Below are 20,350 nucleotides of genomic sequence, written 5' to 3' on the forward strand. Positions count from 1 at the left end.
CACATATCTTACACATGATTTAAAAATAAACCTGATACTTCAGGTAATCATGTATATCACATGGAAAACAAGGGGCACTTTAAATGAAGACCAAATGAGTCTGTAACTATGGAAGAACTTCAATATACCATGTTATCTTCTGTATATATATATTTTAATTATTATAAATGTACTTTAAAACAAACTAGTGAAATAGTGAAAAGACAACAAATATCTTACCAAAATAGCTACTGGATACTCAATACCAGAAAGCCACCTAAAATGAACTGTAAAACTATATATATTCCAGACCAGCAAACATTTGATTACTGTAAGAAAAGGGAAATTAGTTGATCAATTCCTACCTGGAGAAATTGCTTGGTTTTCACGTGACCCACATCGCCAGCCTCTATCTGTGCTCTTGACAGTTTCTCTTCAGTTTCAGTTAGCCAATCATTAAAGCTCTTCATTTCACAATGAAAATGCCTCCACTTTTCCATGGATTTGTCAAACCGCCTGCAAGCATAAAAGATGAAATAATGTATCAGTAGCTATTGACTATAGGAAAAAAAGAGGAAAAATATTGCATGCCTCAGATTAAATTTCATGTTATGCTCATAGCATCATATAATAGCATTCCTAACAGTTGTATCAATTGGAAACACGATAGCACTTCTGATCAGTGAAAACATTATTAAGCACATGTGCCAAAAATCAGTGTCTTATTCATTTTTAAATTCCTTTTGATGCTTCAGACAAATTCTGTGGTCATATCATGTTTTCTGAATTCCAGGCATATAATACAATTCTGGTCCAATTTTACCATCTGCCTACCTAGAGGATATAAATGTCCATCTATTCTTATTGAAAAGAAAATGCAACTTCTTTCAAAGGAATTTTCACTTCTGGAGTGAAAAAAGTATTCTCACTATACTTTCATTAACCCTTCACGTACACATACAAGTTATATATATGCTTCAATTTGTTATGCAAAAGTAAAAATACCTGAAACATAAGGATGGTTGAAACAAAACTAAGATAAAAAAAAAAAAGCCTGTTTTAAATAAGTAAAAATGAAAACAAGTTGTTACTATCATAGAGTTCATAACATATAAGACCACATAAGTGCTCACAATGCTTGGCATATCTAGTCAGTTTTTTGTCCAGTAACTGATAAATTTGTTCACTCAAGGCCCTATACAATTTAAAACCTTCTAATACCATACAACATGAATAAGACTGTACCCCATCTAGCCATCTACATTAGGCAGAAATTTGTTTCTGCTGGTAACCATTTTTGACAAGGATACAAACAGAATTTAGCTAGCAAGCAGTGAAACAGCAACTTTGTACTTTCTCAGATAAAGGAACACTTAAGACATTAACATTATTAAAAATAATACAATTGAGTATACATATATATTTTCCTAAAGTATTTGATCACAGAAGTCAGTTAAGATAAAAGCACTCTATAATTTTGGTCATGAAATGCTCAGAAATCCTTTTTTTTAAATAAAACTTTCAAAAAAAAAAGATGCTTTAAAATAACAGAGTTCTTGTAATATAAATTTCGCACAGAAGAACAGCAAACTAACCTGTATCCATCTGTGAATCAACTCATTTCACGTCTCAAGCACAATCTGATTCACAGGCCCTGAGGTTAATAGCTGATAAACATTAATTTAAAATAGTTGCTCCTTAGTCCTATGCAGTCTAAATATATCAAACACTTCAGATCACTCATGTAAATGACAGTGTGTTCAGTAAACTTCAATGGAAATGGATACAGACTATGAGAATAGTTCAGGAAATTTTTATTCTTCCGAATTTAATATGGCTGTCTGATGAAGCCACACCAGAGAAGGTGTCGGTGCTCAGGCGTGACCAAATTATTACTCAGTGCCATTAAAAGTGGTGACAGATGGAGAAAGATGAAGTCTGGGACAAACACTAAATCCTTCATAAATTTCAGAATACACAATCTTGCTAGTTTAAACCAATAAATACATAGTAAAAGAAAAGACCCAAGTATAAAAACAAGTTTATTGAAGGACTCCTCTAAGCTTTCTAGGCTGATTGTCTTTCAACAGAAGTTGAAATCTCTGTTCCCCATAAAAGCAAGCTGTGTTAAGTTTTAGGTATACTGTGAGGCTATTTCAATAGCATTCTCACATTTATTCATTTTATCTTGAGAGTATAAAATAATAAAGAAATTGTCAGAAAAGGACAAATACAAATAACTAATGTAAAAAATGTGCAAAACTTGTATCTATTTAAGAATAAAATCATAGAGACAGATGCATAGTAATTTATGCACAATTCTTGGTAGAAAATTGCTGCTGAGCCATCAGGTTGAGTACTAGAAAACATTTTAAGAACAATCAGAGTTAATGCCCTCAAAAAAAATTTTTTTTGAACTCAAAACAGTTTCAATTGAAAATACATCCTACAAAAAAATAAAAAGCATCATGATAATCAGACATCTAACAAACTGCTGAAATCGCTGCAACTTTCTAATGCATTTCCTTCCTTTCATATAGTATAACCTTCCTCAGATGGCTAGGTATTTGCTTCCACCTTTGCCCTACCAATTGTGTCCTCTGCATTTTTCTCTCTTCATAAAGCAATGCCAAGTGGAGATGCAGTAGATTTCAAACTACTGGTTTCAGTACTGTATAGTATACACTGCTCCTTTGAAACTTTGCCATAATCATAGTAAAAATATTTTAAAATGTTTGCCTCACTGTTAGTAAGTACATTAAGTTTCCCAGGTAATGTTTATGACTGCCCTACTTAGCTACAGATGAACACAGGAGTCGTTCAAGAACTGCCACATGTGATGAATTTCTTACTCATTGTAAGAAAACAAATTATTGATCCAGTTAAAAACTGTAGTTACTCACTTAACTCATTTATTAAAATGACTGTGATGATTTTTCAATTACCACACTACTTACAGAAATAGATTAGACAACTGAAAAGCACATATTTACAAATGATCTTACTCTAAATTAAATGGAAAAGACCTATTTTACATTTATGAAAATCACACAAAGTAAAACCTAAAATCAATTTTGTTTGGTCCAGTATGGTTTCTCATTTTGAACACCACATTAAAACAGAACTCCTCCTATTCCTCAGAATTCGAAATTACTCTTCTCGGCATGAGGAAGAGTATCAGCAGCTTAAACGCAAAAATTCAGTGAGAGCTGACATTAGTTATCACTGAATTTGCATTCCAGCTCTTGCAAATTGAATCTTGCCACTCTCTATCCTTCCTCCATTTGCTTTGGCTTACAAGAGTTGAAAAGAGAGAGAAAAGCTGTACTGAGAGGATATGTATAAAATTATTCAAAAAAAAAAAAAAGTTGTTTTAGGGGACATCTCTGATACTTCGAAGTGATGATTTCCCCTGCTAAATCTGTGTAATACAGTATTTTATACACACTACTATTTTATAGATTTTTAACATTTTAAATAAATTGTTATATATATATATTTACCTCTTGCAATCCTGTTAGTATGCTGTAAGTTCAAAACCCACAAAAACAGACGGCTAACTGCGAACACCGAGCTGCTAAGCTGGCACAGCAGAACGTAGATAGTAAAAATTCCTAAGTGAGTTCATAAAAAGAGAAATCCTCTGAGGAGTATGAAAACTCACGAACAGTAAGTCTGGCTCAGAATCACCAACCATTTGGAGGGTAAGAAAGACTTGCAATTACACTCTTATCTAGGGATCCAGCCTTGTTTGCCACAGAAACAAATCACTGACCTAAAGTGAGTAATTGTCATCCACTCTCCACTCAGCTTCTTCATCTGTTGAATGGGAGTGACTTGTAGATGACTGTCCAATATCTGGACAGTATTTCTGATTTGTTACCCCATTTCTCCTAGTATATGCTTGATAAGAAGACACAAGTGGGCATCCCGAAGCCAAGCATGAAGGTCTATATAGATTATAAAACTATAACAAATGACTTACATACACTGCAAAGGGCTTAAGCAGCATACATAAACTCTGACACTCACGGTAGCCTCACTGCCCTAATTTGAGTACATTAAAATTAACAAGTGAAAAATAGCGGGCACACCTTATCTACATACACTGACAATCCATAAGGGAACAAATCAAGCACCACTCTGATGGACAATTTCCTATTTCAATAGTCTGCAGCACAATTTGTAGTAAGTCACAAAAATACTGGCACTCTTACTCCTTCAAAAATTATCACTCTAAATTTTGGATTTCACTTGGAGCTGAGGGGGAAAGTACCCAAAAACCAACAGACTAGCTATAGGCAACAACTGCAATTCCTTTCTAGAATTGCACATGACATTGCACAAAAATTTACAGATGTTAATTCAGATTTCCTTTCAGAGGAACTTTATATAATATGATTATGCTTGATGTAACAAGTCTCGAGGCTGCCATTTTCAGGAAGCTGCAAAAAAGGTGGAAAAGACTTTTGTACAAGCAAAATCACAAACATTAGGCAGACTGCAAAATGTTTTTTGTTTGCTGCCTTAAAGCAAATAATCTTAACTTTGCATCTGTGTTAACAATTCATTTCTTGACATTTTGATATAATTCCTTCATAATCTTTGAAATCAACATCCAAGACCAATTTCACTTTAGCGAAGCTTCACAGATCCACATGAAAGAGAACACTATCAGGTAAAAATTTCCTAAGTGTTATGACTTATATAATGGAAATTATTATTGTTACAGATAAGCAGTCTTCATCATCATGTTGTAAAAACATGCAGTAAACTTCATTTCTATAGTGTTGCTAAACAATGTACTGCAGGATTATGCTAATGTTAACCTACAAATTATGCAAATTTGTCAACTTGATTCAGCACAATTAGTACCTTGTGCTAATATATGAAACTTCAAAGTACTATAAAGTAATTATGTATTAGTATGTGAGAGCATTAACTTTAATACTTTGGGCCATTCTTAGAGATAACAACACACAAAAACCTATTTTTATGCAGTGACTTCTACCATTAAATTGCTTAAAGAAACAGCTAACCTATTTACAGAGGATTAAATGTTTTCATTTCAATTCACAGAGTTTATGTCTTTTGAGTGTTAGATTTACATATCTTCACTAAGTTTGGACAGTATGTTTTAGAGATCACTTTTCAGACACATCTAGATCTTGCTCCCAGCTTTTGCTGTACAATACTGGTCCATTCTGGGACAGGACTCCATTGTACAAAGTCTATTCGCACTTCTATACCATGACTTTCACCCACAAAACAGCAAATGAACAGAAAAAAAAATAAACTGAAATAACCATTAGAACAATGTTGTCCATCACTACCAAATGCAATTTATCTCCTCCTTCCAGAAAACAGCATCACAAATAAAACAAACTATAATTTGCAAGTAGGTTATAAACATGCTCAAACTGCATTCAAGTTTTCTCCTCTGAAGTATAGAAATCAATCTCCCGTCATAAAGATTCTAACATCATACCAATTAGTGTCAGTCACTGTACCAAAGACAAAGGCAATTAAACTGGCTATGAAAAAGCAACATGATGTCTCTCGTTGCTAGTTTTTAGGTGTGCAAATTGATTTTCACAAAGTGAGCTTAAAAAAAAACCAAAACTACTTATTATAGCAAAACTCCACTGGGTTTTAACAGATGGCACGTCAACAGTTTAAAAATAAACAATTTATATATTCATTAGCCATACATTGCACTTCAACACTAAGTAATTTATGATGCATATGAACGTGAATATCAGGATTCCAACTTTTTATTTTCAAGATTTTCCATCATCACAGCAGAGATAAGATCTTGTGATTTACCAAGCTTTGCTTAGGCACCTGGATTTAAAGCAGGTAACATCTTTTCTCCAGAGAAAATAAAAAGTACTTGATTTATCATGACTCAGGAAAAACATTAGCATACTGCAAGACCTTACACAAAATAAATTATTATCACAATTGGTAATAAAACCACACATTTAATAGTTTGCCAAACTGAAACTATAATACATTGTCATGACAAGAAGTCATACATTTTAAATAAAGCACAAAAAGAACAGTTGTTCAGTTCCATAGAAACACAAATAAGTATGTATGGCTGAGTATGAATGGCATTCAGGGATCTCATCCTCAGAAGGATAAGTGCATATTGTACTTTTAATAAGGACATACCAGTACATTATTACAGTTCTAACACTTGGTAGATCAGAAGCATGGTGCCTGCTTTTGTGCACTTCCAAGTCCTCTCTTTCCAGTTTGGGCCTGGACATCTTGACTCTAACTTTTAAATTTAGAGTAAACTCATTCATTTCATATGTTTAAATTTAAAGACTAAATGAATAAAAATAAATGATGGTTTCTACAGCCTGGGGTTATACTCAGAATCATTGGAAACTGACAAATCATGCCCTGCTGAAGGAAGACAGCTCTAACAGATTCCCCCAAATTACTTATGTCATAATTCATAAATAAAAAATTAATTTTGGTGAATTTGTGGCCTACAGCATAAGCACATATAATATTGAGGGCATATATTACAGGATGTTATATTACAGGATGTCCCCCAAGTACTTGCCTGTAATTACTATAAAGTACTTAAATCCTATAATTTCCCATGACTGAGCTGAGAATTTATAGTTCTATCTATTATGAAGTGTGATGTATCCTCCAAAACTGTTTTGTTCAATTCTCTGTATCTGTTGCTTATCTCAAAGCCCCTCTGCATAGTGGCTTCAGAGCAGGAGGAAAAACAGAAAATTGATGATACCAGTTTATGGTAGCTGTTGACTTCCCGAGCCTGAAAGATGTTACAGGCATACAAATGCTATCCCATTTAAGATGTGGTAGATTCATTCAAAATTATAAACACTGGCATAAGGAAATCGGTCTTAGTTTCACTAAAATTATAGCAGTAGTTGAGGATTTAACACTATCTTCTGAAAATACTGGTGCCTGTATTTGTGTTTAGTTTTAATTTGTAAGCGTTTTTCAGAAATGTATATCACCTTTATTAACTTTTCAGCCACTTAAAGTTTTTTTTAGAACATTTTCATTTCACTTGGAGAATTCATTGAAGATGAGTATCTTAAATACAAATAACTGTTAGTAGGTTTTATCACAATGGGAATATATAGTAAACAGTTCTATTTTTCTGAAACTAAAAGTTGATCTTAAATACCTGTGATATCTTAAGATATTTGTGATACTAATTACTACAATAGCAAAACAAATAAACCCTACTTTTCAGCATATTTTTAGAGCTGCAACACTGGAAAACTTGCTTTTTAGTAAATATTTTACTATAGTTAAACAAAGCATTAGTAATATTCAGAATAAAAAGGAAAAAGTGGAAAAATAGCTGGGTAGAAAATGTTCTCGAAACATAGGTATTGCCATCCAAAAGATGGCAATTTTAAATGGTGGTGGTGGTTAACAGGGATTTTATGCATCTGTTTATATACAACTGTATATTCTCTATAAACATATATAAATTGATTGTGTCTATTGCCTTAGAAACATAAATATTATGAATGTCAGTCTTGTGAAAAATGAAAGACCTTAGATACTAAAAATTATAACTTCTCAGGCTAGATGTTCTTATATCATGAACATAGCCAGAGACACTTTGGTTCATAAATATGATTATGCACAACTGACTGTACAGAGTACTTGAACAATGTATAGCTTCCTAAATGGGTAAATGCCAGGAAGTTACCATCTATATTCTAGAGAAGGTGAAGCAGAGAACAGGCTGCTCAGCAACTTGATAATTAAAGTGAAAAATAGAATGATTGCTTTCACTCTCTCCGCTGAATTATGAAGTCTTGAGCAAAGTGCCTACGTGTTGTCACAAGCCCAATAAACATTTGCCTTTTCCATTTACTTTCAAGTCAATGTAATATATTCCTAGACCAATAAGACCTTCTAATAACAAAAACTATGTATTCTTTGGAGACCTGGAAATACATTTGCTGATAATTTTATTTCCTCTTTATATTGTTGATTTGGAACTGTTTGACACCAGTACATCTTCTGGATTACACAATTGCTTAACTCAAATTAACAAAGGAGTAAGTGGATTTCATTTCTATGCCTTGAGAGTGATTAAAAAGCAAAACTCTTTCCTTTGAGTTTTTGAAGACTGACTGCGTACCTCTGTTTGGAAGATGCAGTCGTAATGGATGCAGTACAGGCAGTGCAGTAAACACTCTCAAATGCATTTCCAGACCAGCACACCACCCATACTAATTCTGGTGGCAGAATGCTGCTTTTAAACATAATTATTGCTGTGAACTTTTCAGTGGAGATTTATGAGATTGCCACTCCAGCAGCCAGGATAGCATGGATTTCCAGGCATCCCCAATAAACAGTCTCAGTGGACCAAATTTAATGCAATCTATATAGTGTCCAGATGGATCAAATTTACTATAAATGAAGAGCAAATGCTGCAGACGTATCTCAACTCTAGGTCTCAGACCTAAAAAAAAAAAGTATGTAGACACAAAGGGACAAACAGAGGTGTTTAAAAAAAGTTACTTTGGATTGTTTGAAGTCACGCAAAGGTGCAAATAAGGGAGAAGCTTGCAGTGCAAGTATGTATGTGCAGTATCACTTGATCTAACTCAATTAGGCAACCTTAGAATGACTGGAAAAACTGTCATTTCTGGGGACAGCTCTCAGAAGCATAAACTCTGTTGATAGGTGACTACAAGAGAAATTTAGTAAAGAAACTCATTCACACAGTGCTTCACTTTGTTGTCATTGAATTTAAGCAATAACAAAGCTCTGAGGCTAGCAAAAGCTTTGCAAATTATACTTAAAAAGAGTTGTTAAAGTGGAGCTATGGCTAGTTCTGTACCATGTGAAATTTTTGCCTTTGTGATTTTTTTTGGGGCAGAGAAGAGTCTAACAGTATGGCAGTGATGTTATATACAACAACCAAAAGATAGGCAAAATCTTTTATCTGTTTTATGAACAAAAAATCTGCCAGCATCACATTAAGAAACTGCACACCCTTTCCTTAACCACCAGTAGAAAAAAACTAAAAATAGTCCTACTGAAATAAGATTAAGGTTGCGCAGATTAAGACTGTAATAGGTAAGGTTAATATCTTAATATAATTTCTGGCTTTAGCCATCTCTTACCTGAAACCAAATTTTGCGTTTTTATGTTTGAGAATACAGAAGCTAAAAAGAGATCTAGTCTTTTGGGAATAGAGTAACACAGAAAGAATCAACAGAAATTGAACAGACATAGTCCATTTATCAGAGAAAAGAAGCTCAGATCTTACAAGACTTCTCACATATGTTAGTCCTTCATGACTATGAGAGTTTCAGGGAGATGCAGCTTAAAAAAAAAAACCTGCTTTTTTAACTGACTAGTTCAATTTAGAAGTATTTATTCATGCACAGTAAAGGAAGTAATTAGTAGAATATCTGTGTACTTGGATTAGCAGTATTTAAATTAGTCCTAACAATATTATAAGCTTGTTTACTGGTTCATTAAAATTTTGTATTGAGATATTAGAGTTCTATTTCACAACATAATTAATATATTCAGTTTTCAAGTGATTTGAATACAATAACCTTTACTTTCCTGTACAACAACATGTAATTACAATCCAAATGGACTCCAGCAAGATTCCATGCATAAGAAATTAGGCAGAAGAGGAAAAGATAGATTTCCAAGTAGTTACAGTTAATTTCCTGTTATTAAGTGTCTCAGCCAGCCTTATTGTTGGTTAATAATTGCTAATTGTACTGCCAGATATATTAAAACAGACTTGATAAAAAATGTCCATACTCTGCCACTGCTACTGTGGCCTAACTACTTAAAAATGCTCATTTCACTTCTCAGTAAACAACTAAAGAGAGCAGCATGATGCTATATGGAGTGTCTGTAGCTCATATTTCTCCAAGTGAAGTTTCCACAACTCACTCTGAAGCTTTAGAGAGATCTACTTTGGTTTGAAAATCCATGCCATGAATCCTTTAAGTTTTACATCATTGCAGAAAGTTATGGAAATTTTATTACTAGAAGGAGTTGGGGAGCATGATGGAGTTTCCTGTCTTTTAAACATGCAGATGTGGTTGTGTTAGCACCTACTGACTCTGGATGCTTGTCTTCAGCATTAAGACTATTAGGGTTTTTTACTGCTTCTCTGTGGCACATGAACCATTAACTACTATGAGAGATGAAGCCCAGGAATATTTCTGGAATGATGTACAATTCTTTCTCAAAAAAAAACCCAAACAAATAAAAATAGAATTTAGCCTATTTCTTTCTGCTGCTATAGTCCCTGGGGACTATAGCTATATTGTGTCATAAAACACTTTTTAGGAAAAATGTCCTGTACCCAAGACGTGAATTTTAAATATTGTGGAACACAGTTATTTGAGTCTAATGTAGACCTTGTAATTTACCCATAAAATAAAGGAGATTGGAATAAGGAAATAACTCTTCCATGAAAGTCTTTCCTTTTCCTCAGGACACCATAATTAGATAGCTTGGATTGCAGCAACATTATTTCATTAAATTTACAGAAAAGCACTTTTAAGCAGGAAGAAATACCGAGGAAGGCTGTGAACAACATATAAAGAAAGAAGATGTTATGCTTCTCCAGGAATAATGCAGATTTATCTATTTTAATACTAATCCTTTTTGTGAGAATGAAGTGATTACTAACATTTACTACAACAAACAACTCAGCCTTCACAGGAAAAGAATTAGATGCTCTTAAGAGCAACAATTAAAAAGTGTGGATTTACAAGAGAGACTACAGAGGACATAAGTCCCCCACCCTTTTTAATCCAGTTTCCTACCCTACCCTGAGGCTGGCATGTCGGGGACTTCCAGTCTAGTAACACAATTCTTCCAGCTTTTCTGATCCACTTTCCAAATACATGAGTTAAAGGAAAATGGCAGCCTAGGCAGCTACAAGAAAGAGATGATAGCATCTCTTCAAAAGACAACCTGACATCTCAGCCCCAGCAATGGTACATGGCCTTTCATAACCAACAGCAAGAGAATTGTTTCCAATGCTGTTCAGAGCATACAGAATTAGAAAATAGCACGGAAATAGGTTTTCACAAAAAGACTGTGAGATTCCCCTTGCTTTATTTGTAGTGCAAAAGGAAGCTTTGAAAATCCCCTCTGTCGCATCAGAGTATCCAGCTAACTGCCATGGAAGCTCCTGCAGTAAGTTCTCCACAGATAGCTAATTTCCCTTCCTCCTGTAACTAGGAAACACAAAGCTACAGTCCCCAGCGGATAAAGGAGTGACAGCAAAATAGCTCTTTAAGCTACAGCAACTTCCCATCAGGAGGGAAGAGGAATGCACAGTTCAATTTACAAGATGACAGTCAAATAGATTTTTCCCAAAAATAAAAACCATAATATATTAAAAAAAAAAAAGCTCTCAGGCTCTTGCCAGTTCCCAGGGATCAATGTAGTGTTCTGCCATGTATATAATCTCTCTCAAATCACAGTGAGAAAAAACATGCTAAGGTTTATATATCGAGAAAGAATAACTCTTTTTTATGAAGCTGTGGTAAGCTATATTTTTAGTTCTGTGGGCCCTGATTATTTCTGGTTCAGTCCCAGGTAAATGTAGTGATTGTCATAGCCATATTCTTGCTTCAGCTAACAACCTTACTGATATTGATGGAGCTTCTGCAGCAAAGCATCTGTACAGAATAGTCTGGAATTGTTATGAAAGTGGTTCATAACTGCAGAAAAAATAGCTTACTATGCACAACATGTTGAATAAACTGAAAAAAAAATGCAGTCACCCCTATATCATCCTTATACTCAATTAGAGTAATCTTTTTATTGTGCCTTCAATAATAGAAGGCCAAATTAACAAAAATTCAAAGAAAGTAGTGTTCCAAACTTCCAAAGTGACATCATTTCTAGACACTCACAAAAGAGAGTGAGGAAGATGAAAGGTAGAAGGAATCCTACCGTTTTCTGTGCTGCCCAGAATAGGCTCAATAAAACAAGCTGTAGACTAATGAAATGACCTCTCATTTTTTAGTATCACCCCCAGGGAAAAGTTTTGACACAGCAGCAAAGTATACTTACCTATTCTTTGCTTCCCTTACACAGCAAACAACTCAAGGCTCCACTTAAGGGTGTTTTACTAGATGGAATTACATCCTTGTACTGCATGGTTTTGTAATTAATTTATTCTACTTAGTATAAATACATCTCAGTAGAAACTAGACGTCAGAAGAAGCTGCATATTACTAGAAATCATACACAACACACCATTTTATGTTACTTCCAATACTGAAAGAGCATTCAAATGAAAATCCCTAAGATCATATTTAATACTAATTGTTAGATTCTTCATTTTCCCAAGTAAAAACTCCCCTAACAACTTCTATGTAAATTCAAACTTCTGGTAACATTTATTTTTAAATAGCAATTTAATACAGCAGCTGTATGCATAGAATCATTTAGCTGTGTATGTATAATATACATCTGTACACTTTAATGTGTGTATATATACAAGTGTATATACATATATATGACAGCTTTATTTCAAATGTTCAGTCTTTGTATGGAATTTATGGATGACTTCAGTGCCTAATTTCCATTTCAAAACATATTTCAAATACAAAAATGCTGACTAGAGGAAAACACTTAAATTCAAGGATTATCACATCACAGTAGTGAAGATTTCTTAGTCCTTTTACTACAAAGTGTCAAAACCAGTGATGCAGTAAAAGCACAGAATGGAAACACACGCTTCCTGTTCAGAATCTATGTATCATGCTGGATTAGTAAACCAGCCTTTTGGACTGAAACTGTACTAACATAAAACCAATCTGTAAGAGATTTGTGCAGATGGAGTGCAAAATTAAATTGGTTTACCACTGTCAAGGCTGAGGCGCTGGGCACAGTCCAGGGTGGACATATGTTGCACAGCCTTCCACCTTTGTTAGTGAAACAGAAATAACTCAACAGCAGAGGCTCCTGTGTCAGGCAGTCAGCTGTATCTGAGATTAAGTCACCACGTTTCATATAAAGATGTTGGAAAGATGTAAAAAATAAAACTGAACATATAAAAGCTTACTTAATCTGGTTCTCTTGTAATGGTCTTCATAGCTTGAAAAGTTTAGGCTATGTTCATGCTTATGCCTTTTTACTTCATGAATCATCAGGCTTAAGGAGAAGAAGCTACTCTCAGCATCTTCTTTCAAATGCTAACAAAAAATGGTAGAACAGAATACCCAAGACTACAAGTGAGTGGAACTAATGAAACAGCAGAGCCATTTCTCTTTTGGTTTCGGCAGCTCTTGTAGGCCCTGAGCAGCCTCACTGGGACTCCTGAACACATCCTTGCCCATAGGCCCAGGCATATAGGCCTGAAGGTAGCTTGTCTCCTGGAAAGACCCCTTGTTTCTGCTCCTGTTCTCGGCCTTCTTCGCATTATTAAGGATCAAAGTAGAATACAACAAAGTTATTCTGCTAGCTTTGCCACTCTCTTTTCATAAAACAGGTAAGGAATGGGTAGTACCTTGTCAGTTGGCACTCTTCAAAGCGTTAAGTAAATAATTTGTTATCATCTAGAACTGGTGAGCAACCCTGACTGCAGCCTAGGATTTAAAAGATGAGAATGAAAGGACAGCACATATTTAACATACATAAGGAAAAAAGGAAAAAAAAAACCAAACCAAAACAAAAAAAACCCAGCCATGCAGAGAGTGACCAGCTGTCCAGTGGGAGACAACAGTATTGTCCGAAGCTTAAAAAAGAGGAAGAATATTTTAGTAGAGGGAAGCCTTTTTTTTTTCTCCCAGTTCTTCTATATAATACACCAGACAATTTAAAAGTAAAATACAGAATAACCATTGTTATATTGTATAAACTTGCAATTTTCCAATCCTAAGTAATGGTAAATCCTGGAAAGCTATTAGGTGTCTGATAGCCCTTTTTATTTTTCCAATGCAACCTTCTCCTACTCTATTCACAGAGAAAGCAAGTTCAAGACTGCAGAAGCATCTACATCTCAGAGATAACCATGTGATAATCTCTACAAGCAATATGTAATGTGTGCTTGCCCAATCCCAAGCAGAACTCTGGCAAAAGCAGAGAGGCTATTCAGCATTTTCCTAGTACCACCATTTATCATCTCTGCTAGCACAAAGGGCAAAGAAGCCTGCTGACTACACTCGGTCTGGCTTAGTATGATGGACCATGCTCAGACAGTGGCTGGAACGTTGCACATAGGATCTACAAACCAATAGTTAGATTAAGAACAATTTAAAATGATTATCTCTTTCAAGAGTAATAAGTTGTAATTCCTTTTTCTTACTGGTTTTATAGTAGCACAACTCCAATGAAGCAGTGGAGTTGCTTTGGATTTTCAGACCAATAAGAAAGAGAAGAATTAGCATTAGAACCACAGAAGGCACGTGGTTGCAAACCCCTTGTATTTTCTTGCCCCAGAACTAGAGATTCTTAATCTAGTATGGGAAATTGTCCTCTTCTTTTCGCAATAACAGAAAATACCACACCAATACCCCCAACAGACTTATTTTTCCAGGTGCTGGTTACAAAGCTAGTCTCATTTCCAAGAGAGGCAAGAAAATACATCGCAAACAGCTCAGTGTATGTTACTGAAACTAAATATTTATGTTATAACAGTATCAGATTACACTAGGGCAGGAGGATACTTTATGTATGTGCTTTTTTTTTTAATTTTTTTAAGTTCCACAGTTTTGAAAAGGAGACACTTATGGGAAGAAATTTGATGCCATTCACATTTACTGTTTGAATATTAAGAAGCAAAAAAACCAAACACACACACAAAAAAAAAAAAAACAACAAAGGGAATGCTACATACCACTCTTGCATGACAATTACTTATTTTTCAAATTTGTATATACACCTACATATAAAGTTTTTTGGAATGAAAAAAGAGCACAATACAGAATCAGAGGCTGGAAACATATAAAAGTTAATCACAGATATCATTGGTGAATTTATGATATAGATAATGGAAAAAGAATTTGCTAATAAACCTATGTCTGGCTATGCTTCCATCTCAGTGCTCAAAGTCCCTTAACATTTTTCCATGCTAACTCCTTGTAACTATCTCTTCTGGAAGTCCCTCTTTCATCCAGCAGATCTTTGAATGCTCCTTTGCATTAGGAAGTAATCAAGGGATCTTGCTTGACCATTTAGCAATTTGTATTCTTCCTTGTCTCTTAAGCAAATCACTGGAGAAAGAAATTACAGGGTGGGTTGTCAGGCATTCAGGAGAAGAACTTTATTCTCTACTGTCAGGATTTTCCTCAACTCCCAGTGCTGAGGGCTTTCTTTCTCAATCTCATAATATAAAAGGATTTTAGGCAGGAAAACCAGGGAAGAAATAACAGCAAAATTACTGTGTTCCTGAAATGGAAAATTCCCATTTCACAGTCTAGTCTGTCATTTGTCTGATTTTTGTTGTCTGGAAGAAAAGGGAATATGATATTTATGAATTTCCTCTCATTGGAATGTCTCTCTTAGCAAAGTCCTGCTGCTTCAAAATACACTAGGTATAATCACAGGAGCTTAGTGGCCCCTAGTGCCACGAGAACAGAGAGAATTCCTACTCATTAGATTTCTCCAGCCTGTAACCTGTGGCTATATTTCAGATTCATTATGCTTTTAGGGTACCCCTGAGGAAGGAATCTCTGAAGCAAGTCTTTCCCTGCTGCAGGGCATAGGTGGCATCAGTTCATAAGATATTCAGGGAACTGACCTAACAATTGTGCATCAAGATTTCAAAGGAGAAGAAACATAGCTCTGCAGGCCATATAATTGTACCATAGGACTTAAAGATAGTAAAGAGAACAGTTGATCTGTTCAGTACACTGCAGGGACAAAGACACTCTCACGGTTATTAGAGGAATTTATTTCCAGGCTTGCAGGCTCTCACAGCACCTACTAAAGAGTATCAGGGCAGAAACGTAGGGACATTTGCTCCTTTCCGTTACTGGCAAACTACAGTGCTTGCCATTAATCACCCTGACGATACAGAAATGCAACACTCTGTTGCAATGTATTTCTATGCCTTCCTGTTTTCCACTGATCTACCACACTGTCAAACGCTGCAAAGTCGACACTGCAGATGAACTATATAGTTGTTTGCAACGCAAAACGAAAAATGCTTAAAAAGGAGTAATAACTAAAGTGTGCTTGAGCTTAGGGTGTCAGTATGGGAGCTTAAGTTTCTTAACATCCTTTTCTTGCCTCGTGCTCTGACAGGATGGGAGGAGAGTGCCGCGCCGCTTCTACAGCGCAGGGCTGAGCGCGCGGGCGCTGTTATGGCGCCACCTTGCGGGGACGCGGGCCGCTACCCGTACCCGGCGGATACAGCGGGCGGGAAGCGGGAGGGTTAACGGCCTCAAGGGTCTCTCACGAGGGAGAGAAACGTATCTTGAGTCGAGCTAGGACTTAATGCTCGAATTCCGGATAGGCACCACTTGGGAAGACGTAATGGTACCTAAACTTAGAGGATGCAGTCTGGCTTTGAAACACTAAAACATTTCAAAACTGTTTTCAGCCTTGATGACGGCTGAAGGACTTTTTGACGCTATTTAGAATTCTAAACAGTGTTCGGCAAATAATTCTATTTAGCTTATTTCTTATTAGAACAAAGACAGAAATTGCTACTATTGTGTAGTAAGAGCTCTAATTATGTAAAGCCTGTAATAATTTTAGCTGAAATATCAATTGTTTAGTAGTTTACAATTAAACATTTTTCCAACCTAAGCTATTAAACTCGAGTTCAAATTTGTCACTGCAACTTGAAACAATAGAAATTCCAGAAGCTGATATTTAAGACATACTGACTTCCATAGAAGTGCCTAGATTTCAGCATAAAATTCTGAGATAACGGGTGAAATCTATGTGAATAAATACCAAGTACCCAAATCCTAGAATTCGTTAATATGAGCTGGTTTTATTATTCTAGGCAACTACTGAAAAAAAATGGGCCTTTTTTTCCCCTCATCTTTGAAAAAGAGAAATAATCATTCCTTTCAACTTTGAGGAATACATACCACAGATTGTGAATTTTATTACTGATAAAAGAATATAGAGAACATTCTTCAACTCCAGTTTTAGTTATCTTTTCCTTTTCAGGAACCATGCTTCCAGAGAAAACATACAACTCCAGATAGTCAATTTCATTCTTTAGTGTTCCCTCATTTTTTAGCAAAACTTCTAAGTTTTAACAACTAGTTTTTATACAAAAACATAGTCACTAGTAGGTGTACATATTTATAATTATACACATATATGAATTAGGAAAGAAATTAATGACTAAGAGAAGCAGTTCTACAGCCAGACATAGAATCCTACAATAAAAGCTAATAAAAAATGGTAAAAGTGTCCCTTTCTTGAATGCTGAAGAAGGAATACAAAACATGATCAGTTAGAGTTGCCAATACAGTGCTCATATGTTTAACACAGTATGAGTAAAATGAAGGTTAAGAAGCTTCAGAATTTTTCCTGAAAACTCATGTAGTTCGAACTGACACATTTTATTGTGTTGAAAAGTAGGGGCTTGATTTTCTGTAGCACTTTTGAAACATTTAGAAGTTCTGAGAAATTGAACTTTGTTAAATAAAGTGGGCAGATACCTCAGCACCACAGAATAACCTCTGATTGTTAATGTATTCTAGAGGTCCATGCCAAGCAAGTTCCAGACAGAAACAGCAAGGAATATTTCTGATGAATGAGTGTGACTTCAGAAATCTTCAGAGGTATATTAATACCAGTAAGTCTCAATTTCTCTGCTGAGTTTTCCACAAGATGCAGTATTTCTCATCATGTCAATAGTATTGGGTTTTCTGTTGTTGTGTTTTTTGAGTATGATGGGTAAAGGGGATAAACAAGCAATTTGGTGTCTTTGACGAAGTATTTAGAACTATGACTGTTACTGTGAGACAGTTTGCAATGTGAATGAACAGATGAGTTATATATAACTCAGAAAAAGAAACCCTGTTTCATAGGAATTCAATATTAGAAATGGCTTTGATTTTTTTCTCATTTTGCTTTTAATTATTTTCGGTATTAATTCCTTCTAATTGTGAAATTTGTAAAGTATGCAGAGACATCTTACCTTGATTACTTATGAACATTTCAAAGTAAAAAGATGATAAACAGCAAAATTTAAACTTTGTAGATTACTTCAGAGTTGGCAGCCAATAATGTTATTTCCATAGTAAGACACAATAACACAGTTCACTGGAAAGTAAGAAGCAACTGACAGGCTAGAACAAAAAGACTACTCTTGCTGAAGTATTAATGCCCCAAACACATACTACTCAATGCCATAAAGCCATTTCTGACTACTGTACTTCCCAAACCCCCACATGATCTAATTCTTCAGGAACTGTTCTTGTTGCTGTTTTTCCTACTGCTTTTTTTCCTCCAAGATGCAGCAGACAGGCTTCCCAGAGGTGCACGGTGAAAGACTATGAGACAACAGACAAAGCAATGAGATGTTCAGAAAAAAAACAAAAAAAAAAATCACCATTAGGACCGTCAAAAAGCGTAACAGGCCTGGACAAAGCCCTGAACAACCTTTTAGAGAACACTGACCCTACTATGTCCAGGATGCTAAACTCATTGACCTTCTGAGGCCCCCTCCAACCTGAATTATTCTGTAATTCCATGACATAAAGGGAATTAAAATCTCCTAGATGTCACCACAGCTAGATATTACATAACACTTTAATGAATGCCTCTGAACATATGGAAAACTAAGGAGCAAGGACTAATCACAGATGGATAAGTTCCCAGAAGTGATTCTAGTGACTTCCATTATGACTAAAAAGCTCAGCATTTTATTTGCTTTTATATATACACAAACACCTTTTATTAGTATACTTTCTATTTTTAGAATAAGTGAGACTTCAGTGATTGTGCTGTCTATCACCTGTTTCCAACAATACACTTTCTAGCTTCTTCAGCCAATTTCAACCAAAACTGACACAAAAGCATCAGACTCGAAGGTAACTGTGCTCTTACAGGTTTTTGGAAAATTAGGTGCCAGGGAAAAGAACAAACTCTCCCTCTCAGGAAAAAAAAAAATAGGCAGAGAGTAATTGCAGTCCATTTTGTTTGTCATCTCTATTCCAGCCAGTAAGTTAATACACACATTAATCCAAAATACAGTTATACTTTTCATACTATGGGAAGCACATAAATTTTTGTTAATTTTACTGCTATCATACAATGCTTGAAGACAAAATATAATCTGCTGAGAACTACACAACCTTATATTATCATCATGTTGTTCTAATACATAGAAAACTGCCTCATGGTCTTAATGAAGATATTACTAAAGGTATTACTAAAACCCAATTTTTCATAGTGAGTCCACACAATTTTGCAGAACAGAAAAAAGTAACTGTCAGTGTAATTTTATTTTAGTGTAACTTTTGAAAGAATGTTTTCAAACTCATCCTATGAACAAATCCATCTTTTAGTGGAAAAGCAAATGGATACTTAAGATAATTACAGATCAAATTGATTATCTTAAAATTCAAGTCTAACCTAAAAGAAAATATATTCCAGGAAGCCACAAAGAATATATTAGAAAGAGCTATTTGCAGAGGTTCAACCATATAGTTTGCTCAAAATATCAACAGACAGAATAAAGATATTTTGCTTACTTTACAGAAAATGTGAAGCAGAACGCTCCAGGTATAAATGAGGGAGTTTCTTTCCTATCATAAATAAAACAGTATTGTCTGTGAATTCAGAAATAAATAAACGGCTAAGTCAAATGTGCAGATGACCAGTACTTCTGGAACAATCCGTTCTCCAGCAATCCGTTGCGAGTTTAGTACTATAAAAGTCAAAACCAACATTTTGTTCAGGCCAATTCTTTCAGAACAAATCAGAAGTCTTGAGTAGAGTTTACACAAAACACCTCATACAGGGACTAGCCCTTGAAAGGAAACTTGAAATCTGATCAACTGTACTGAGTTTCTGAAGGTCACCAGGATAGAAGGTTGAAGTTCCTAGGTCTTCAAACTACTATTACTGAGGTCTCTGCTTTCTACTCAGACCGTAACATGTACTTCCTTTGACTCTTAGAAATATAGGATCATGTACAAAACGTTGAACAAAAAAAAAAAAAAAAAAAAAACCAAGAAAAACACAAACTGCCTTGGATAGATAACAGCTACAGTATAAACTCATCTGAGAAAAGCATAGTGTGACAAAAACTGTAACTTGAGTTCAGCTAGAGATGTTAAAAGACAGCTCCCTCTACCGTCAAAAAATGCTTTGTCAGGAAGAACCTGAAGGTGGATATACACTGCACCACAGCCAACAAAAGAACAGTAATTCTTTA

General features: G+C 35.1%; 1 protein-coding gene across 11 annotated transcripts in view; it reads right to left on the minus strand.

Annotated features, from left to right (window-relative positions):
* DMD (dystrophin) overlaps positions 1–20,350 on the minus strand; it is a 961,436-nt gene that overhangs the window by 524,093 nt on the left and 416,993 nt on the right. For all 11 annotated transcript variants that reach the window (XM_065741536.1, XM_065741534.1, XM_065741531.1 and 8 more), the window contains one exon: positions 345–495. In XM_065741536.1, coding sequence (XP_065597608.1) covers positions 345–495 — 151 coding nt within the window. The remainder of the gene's footprint in view (positions 1–344; positions 496–20,350) is intronic.

This window comes from Cyrtonyx montezumae, unplaced genomic scaffold (assembly GCF_038088225.1).
Source record: "Cyrtonyx montezumae isolate F1298 unplaced genomic scaffold, pur_monq_1.0 scaffold_3, whole genome shotgun sequence".
Taxonomy (NCBI): domain Eukaryota; kingdom Metazoa; phylum Chordata; class Aves; order Galliformes; family Odontophoridae; genus Cyrtonyx; species Cyrtonyx montezumae.